Source organism: Actinia tenebrosa, unplaced genomic scaffold, assembly GCF_029948245.1.
Source record: "Actinia tenebrosa isolate PJP-AT-01 unplaced genomic scaffold, QUT_ActTen_1.0 PGA_scaffold5__44_contigs__length_20552954, whole genome shotgun sequence".
In the NCBI taxonomy this organism is placed as follows: domain Eukaryota; kingdom Metazoa; phylum Cnidaria; class Anthozoa; order Actiniaria; family Actiniidae; genus Actinia; species Actinia tenebrosa.
In genome coordinates, this window is record NW_028292582.1 from 15473446 (window position 1) to 15479787 (window position 6342).

The window sequence follows — 6342 nt, forward strand, 5'->3', positions numbered from 1 at the left end:
ACTCTCAAGAATAATTACCAGGTAATGTATTGTGTCTTTATCTGTGATTATTATAGACATAATCTTGAGCGTAACCTAAGTTAATGTTCCTTTTCGTTACGCGTGAGGTGTGAAATCCTCGCTAGGTTAAGCTAGCCTGTTCGATATATTCGCTTTAGATTATGGAAAAAAACAACTAAAACTCCAAGTGGTTTACTTAGTTGAAGCATTATCTGAAATTCAGATTGTATTTAGATTTTATATTTAATATGGTAGGCCTCCTAAACAAGGGGAAGGATCGTCCCGGGTTGCGATTGTCTTGCTATTGTGTTTATGCTTTATAATCTCGATCTTTTGTCTACAGCATCATTTTTTTTTTTAATTGAAGCTTATCAGAAACGATTTTCTAGTTCTTATATTTACAATCGAAAGTGGGTCTAATTCATATTGGAATCGAAGTGCTGAGTACTCAACGTGGACCAATACAATAGTTTGATAGCTTTCATTCAACATTTTATGAATTTTGTGTCAATACTATATGATAAGAACTCCCATGACTGATGTAGACATTATAAACTTAAATCTGCTATTCATACTATTTTTACGTTATCATTCCGGCATATATTGTCTTTGGAGGGAATTTATGGATGAAGTCCTGGTATAACACTGAGCCCATGAGGCAGAATCACATGCAAATGAACTACCTGTGTAAAACCAAACCTTTCTGGTTAGGAGGGTAACACAGGTAAAGCACGAATTGGAGTTTAGAAGTTGATTTTTATGGAGGGACAAAAACTGGAGGACCCAGAGATAAGCCCTCAAAGCACAGGAGAGTTCTTACAAATATCTTTGCTCTCTACAAAACCAAGCAAGGCAAGGCTCGAACTCAGGTTGCGTTGGTGAAAGGCAAGGCTCAAACTCAGGTTGCGTTGGTGAAAGGCAAGGAATTAAATACTGGCTGCTATAACACCCCTACTTCCCGCATATTTGATCTCACTAGCAGCTATATGTGGAATGAGAATAAATCAAGGCACAGCTTAATTAAGTATGAGCTTACCAACATGCTTATACCACTTTTGCCTTGTATAAATTTATTAACCTATTACCATGGAAGGGCAGTTCAGCATTCCTTCATGTGTTTGTATCATGGCTGGAAGATTTCATTTATTATTTGAAATTTAAATTTGAGTTTGTTTTGAAACTACTAAAATGAAGGTCATAATCTTTAAATCTTAGCATTGGCTAGGAATTGGTCATTCAAATATTTGTAAATGGGGTTTTTGAAATAATAGCTGAAAACACTCCTTTGCACATCGATGTTTAAAATTCGCTGTCTGCATAGATATGAAAACCACAGCAATAGGCAACTAGAAATGAAGTAAGTTTACAATTATAACTTTTTCTCCATATCTAGAGGCTGAGAGCAGGATAACATGGCAGGACAACAAATTAATGAAACTACAAACAGTAGTGGTAAGTAGGAACTTTTTTCATTTAAGGGATTTCACATTTTTTTAAGGCTGCTGCCAAAGAAAATTTACTTGTTCACCTAGCTTCAAAAAATGAATAGACATTTTTGAGAGCTTAAGTGTGCTAAGGTCTGGCTTAGTCCCATATTTCCTGAAGCACATGTATTTCTGTTTGTCACAAAACGTATCAGATTTTACTGAAAATTTGCTCATTGGGTAGTTCCAGAAAATATCCATACCTATACCATGGGCGACACCGATTTTCTTACCCCCTAGCTTTTGGAAATTCCAAAACGGCTAAAGGCCCCTGGCCAAGGAACTCCTTATTTGTTTATCCCCCCCTGTTCCCATTGGAATTCCATGTCACTATATATACCCTTAGAATTATTAAATAGCTTACTATGAAAGAGATTGTTGCCAATTCTTTGCAAGAAGAACTGAGATGAGTCAGGGAATGGAAGTCGAAAAGCGAAGTGCATATATTACAAAACTTTGTTTAGAGGTCTTAAAACTTCAAAATCATAAAAACAACAACAAATACTCTTGTTCTTTTCATAACTTATCATCAATATTTAAAGTGCACCTAAACCCTGATACGATACTTTCAGTATTGATTGTACATGGTCATGGTGTTGTCACCTTAGACAGAAAGCGGGCAAAAGCTTTCATTGGGAACAAGTTATCCCATGCCAGAAAGCCAAGTGCTTACAAAGGCAAAGTAAGAAAATGTTTTGTATATTAAATACTTTAGAGTGGTTGGGGTATCATTACTATGTATACTTTGATTGGTCCAGAGTTTTATGTTGTCAGAGTACAGTTGTACACATTATAATATGACAATCATGGTTATTTCAAACAATGAGCTTCCTTTCAGTTGCCATGCTGCACAGAAAAAAGTAACTAATAATTTTTTTGATTTTATTTTTATATAAAATAATTGCTTTATTTAACTTTTCTGCGCATTAAAGAAAAACGATAAAAAGTCATATACTCAAATCAAATTGTCTTTTTTCGCATTTTCCACATTTTTAAGCCATCTGTGCATCTGGACGAGTGCAGACTTAATACAAGATGTACATGCAATCTGCTTATCTTATTTTTTTTTTATAGAACAATTACCACAGCAAAACTAGGGGTACGTCTAGTGGAAAAACCAAGGTGTGCAACATTGTAGTCTGTCATAGATATAACCTTTTAAAATGATATATAGATCAATATATGTTTTCTAAAAAATGACCCGTCTGTTGATTTTTGAATTATGTACAATTATTGCAAAACAGCCTGTGAATGTACATTATAACCTTAAACATTCAGTGACTATTAGGTATATTTTTCCATTGTCTATATAAAGAAAATTTCTTTTCAATTTATTTATTCAAAGCCACATTACATACGTGTATTACAAGCCCTTGTTATCGAGCATTTTCATAAATGATATCAATAAACAAATTAATATTTATTTGTTTATTTACATAACTTTATCCATGACAATTATCTAATTTCCAAAGCTATATTGGAAGGGGTAAGCACAACAGAGATTGGCTACAAATTAAATGCACCCTAACGAAAAATTAAATTACATATAGCAAAAAAATACGAATAATGATAAACTCTAGTGAAAAAATCAGGTGAAGATTTACCAATTATACTTAGATGTAATTTAAAGGCTAAGATTATGGCAAAAATTAGTCTGATCTATTTTTCATTAATTACATCTTAAGTAATTCTAAAGTAAGGGGCAGTTAAGATGAGGATATCAGTAGTACTAGATCTAGGATTTTGTAATCATAATATTCAACTATAAATATTACATTTTGTCTTTAAAGGTGGTGTCAGCTCAGGATACCCTGAAGAAAAGAAATCTTAACGTAAGTTTATTGGTTCAGTATCCTTGAAAATATTGTCTTCCCTATGTAATCAACCAACATATGCACAGCCTCCTGCCTTTGTTTTGTGTTAACCTACATAATTTATTATTATCATTATTATTATTATCGTTATTTTAATAATATGTTTTTAAATATTATTATAATATTCATAATAATAAGTATAAAAATAAAAATAATTATTTTTATTTTTATTATTTTTATCATTATTATAATTGTATCATCACTTTATAATCCCATAGCAACTATTGTATTATTTTCAATTTTCAAATTTCTTTCCTGTCCAAATTAAAGATTAATCTGGATGGCTTCCATTCGCATTTTTTGTATCTGCCAATCAAATCTCAGGGGAAACAATAGAAATTGACTTTGAGCCAATCAACGCGACATCTGCTTACGACCGGCCGGCCTTTGTTTACTTTTTTTCGATTTTTTTTCCAAATGGTGGAAGTTGTTAAATTGGGATCTTCTTTTTGAAGACCTTTTTAGCGTTAAAAAACGATGATATAATTAATCTGCAATAGTATTACATGTCTGTCCAATTTGGAAATAATTGAATTAAAAAAAATCCTTGAACTGCCAAATATTGGACTCGGCCTATCGGCCTCTTCCAATCTTGTCAGTCCTCTGAATTTTTTTCATCCAATTATTTTCAAACAGGACAGCATGTATGTAATCCTATTACCTATACTTATTAGTATTATTATTGATAATATAATTAATAATTATTATTTTATAATAATAATAATATTATTAATAATAACAACATACATTTATGCTCCCAATATATCTCATATACATGTAGGGCTTAAAGCAAATAACTGATCATGAAGAAGAGGGACCAAGCAACAAAAAAGCTGCTCTTGAAATTGTAAGTACCTGTATCTTTTATAAAATTTAACAACTTTCTTTGTTGTATTACTGCTATGGGTGTCCAACTTTAGCCACCTCTACAGAGTTTTTTTTACGAAATTAATACAAGCACTAAATTTTTCCTCAAAAATTCAGATAAAATGCAATCTTAAATATTATTATTTAGAACTCTAGAAAAGCTATCATAGAATTCGAAGGCTCTATAACTAGATTTACATATTGTAGTAATGTAATTAGGCACCATCCACTGTTTTCTCTAAAAAAAAAAACATCAAGCAGGCTTTGAACAAAAACATCTCAAATGCCCTTAGTAAATACCAAAAGATTTAAATTCAAAATAGTTTCGTAAATAGACTACTTTTTAACTATAATTTAGCAGTACATGCAGTCTTAGATTTAGTACCTATTTTAGTTTTTTGTTAACTTAACTTTTATCGTATATATTTGCTGTAATTATTACTATAGGTTTTTAGATCTTCATAGATTTTATAGATTTTATATGATTTTCTTACTATTGTTGTAACCTTCAATATTTTGTTTATTGATTGAGTAAAGACCCATTGTTATTATCATCATCGTCATTATTATTATTTGAGTATTCATTGCTATGCTACTATATTGAAAATCATAAATTATATTATTTGAAAAAATAAAAAGGTGGCCATATGATTGGATGCACACGTCTGTCCTTATAGCTTCAAGATTGCTTTTTACTATATATGAATATGATTATGAACAGACCATTTTATTTCTTGTAGGAAACATGTCAAGTAGAGAATAATGAGGGTATCAAATTCAAATTCAAATTACAAAGAAATTGGAATATTTTAATCTGTGAATCTTTATATAAGGCGATAAACAATGATTAATTTTGTATAAAATGTTAATTAATCAGTTGCAATATTCTTTTAATTTTATTTTTTTTTTTTTACATCAACGATTTTCAATTATGTTGTGAATGTTTGATATTTTCATTTTTATTACAGCAACATGATGGGCAAAGTGACTACTTCGAAAGAAGAGAGCAAAAGGATAAAGGAAAACAAGTTGGAAATGTGGAAAATTGGCCTGGTAAGATAATATTTATTTAGTCAGCATATAGTTGAGTGGTCAGAGCATTGGTTTCACAGCCCTGCGGTCCAAGGTTCGATTCCCACTCTGGCCTCTAGATGACATTGTATTTGTTAATTGGGTCCCTGTTTGGACAAAATACCAATTTCTCTGCCATGCTTTTTAAATAGTGAGCCAACTGGTTTGTCTCCTAGCCAGTTGGGATTTTTAACAATATTATGTTATATTACGGTTTCTAATTTGTCTCCCCCAAATTAGCTCTTCAAGAGCTAAATACATTGAGATGTAAATAAAGTGGATTTATTTATTTAAAATTTTTTTATTACTTCAACAACATTTGATTTGATCTTCTAGCTTTCTGGTGAAGCCCAAGGGTAACAACGATTAGACATGTGTATATAATATATATCTCTACATACGCATATACTTACAAAAAATGTTATCAACAATATTGTATATGGGCACCCATGCATTGCATGTAACATATTATTGTTGTTCTGATGTATTGGAGATACTTACTGTTTCCTTTTGTTTATTTCAGCTTACCAAATCAGAGGCAACAATTGTTGCTCTGTTCTTCTTGGGATACCAAAATTGCAAGATGTGCAAATGAAGGTTTTGAAGCAAGCTTGCTTAAACAACAATGTCCCCTTCACAAAACTCTCCAAGAAGAACCATTTGTGTGAACTTCTTGGGGAGTTTTTATACGAAGAAGAAATAAGAAGAAGAAAAATGACGATGAAGGTTGTTACTTATAGTAACCTTAAATCCATGATCACAGATATCTGAGCTGAGTTCAGGGGCACAATTTTATTTAGTGCTGGGGGGGGGGGTGAGAGGCGGCTGGGGGGGGTCGGTGGGGGGGGTGGGTTGGGGGTTGTTGGGGTATACCAGGTTTTAGAGCATGGATGGCCATTCCCGTGGTAGATGTTGAGAATGAAACAAGCATTTGGGGACAGCGTTGAACGTGCCATGAACGAAACAGATGTTTTAGGATTGGTGTGGTGGGCGGGATCTGGGGATCGCACATGGTCTGGGGAAAAAGGGGGACATAAATACGATGG

At 32.4% G+C, this 6342-nt stretch overlaps 1 protein-coding gene across 1 annotated transcript; it reads left to right on the forward strand.

Annotated features, from left to right (window-relative positions):
• Positions 1-27: 27 nt before the first annotated feature.
• LOC148906697 (uncharacterized) lies at positions 28-6067 on the forward strand. The gene is made up of 8 exons (XM_089038101.1): positions 28-918; positions 1394-1452; positions 2057-2166; positions 2559-2606; positions 3275-3316; positions 4140-4205; positions 5194-5278; positions 5820-6067. Exons 2-8 carry the CDS (start codon positions 1413-1415, stop codon positions 6065-6067), a joined length of 639 nt encoding a protein of 212 aa, XP_088894227.1. The 5' UTR covers positions 28-918; positions 1394-1412.
• The last annotated feature ends 275 nt before the right edge of the window (positions 6068-6342 follow it).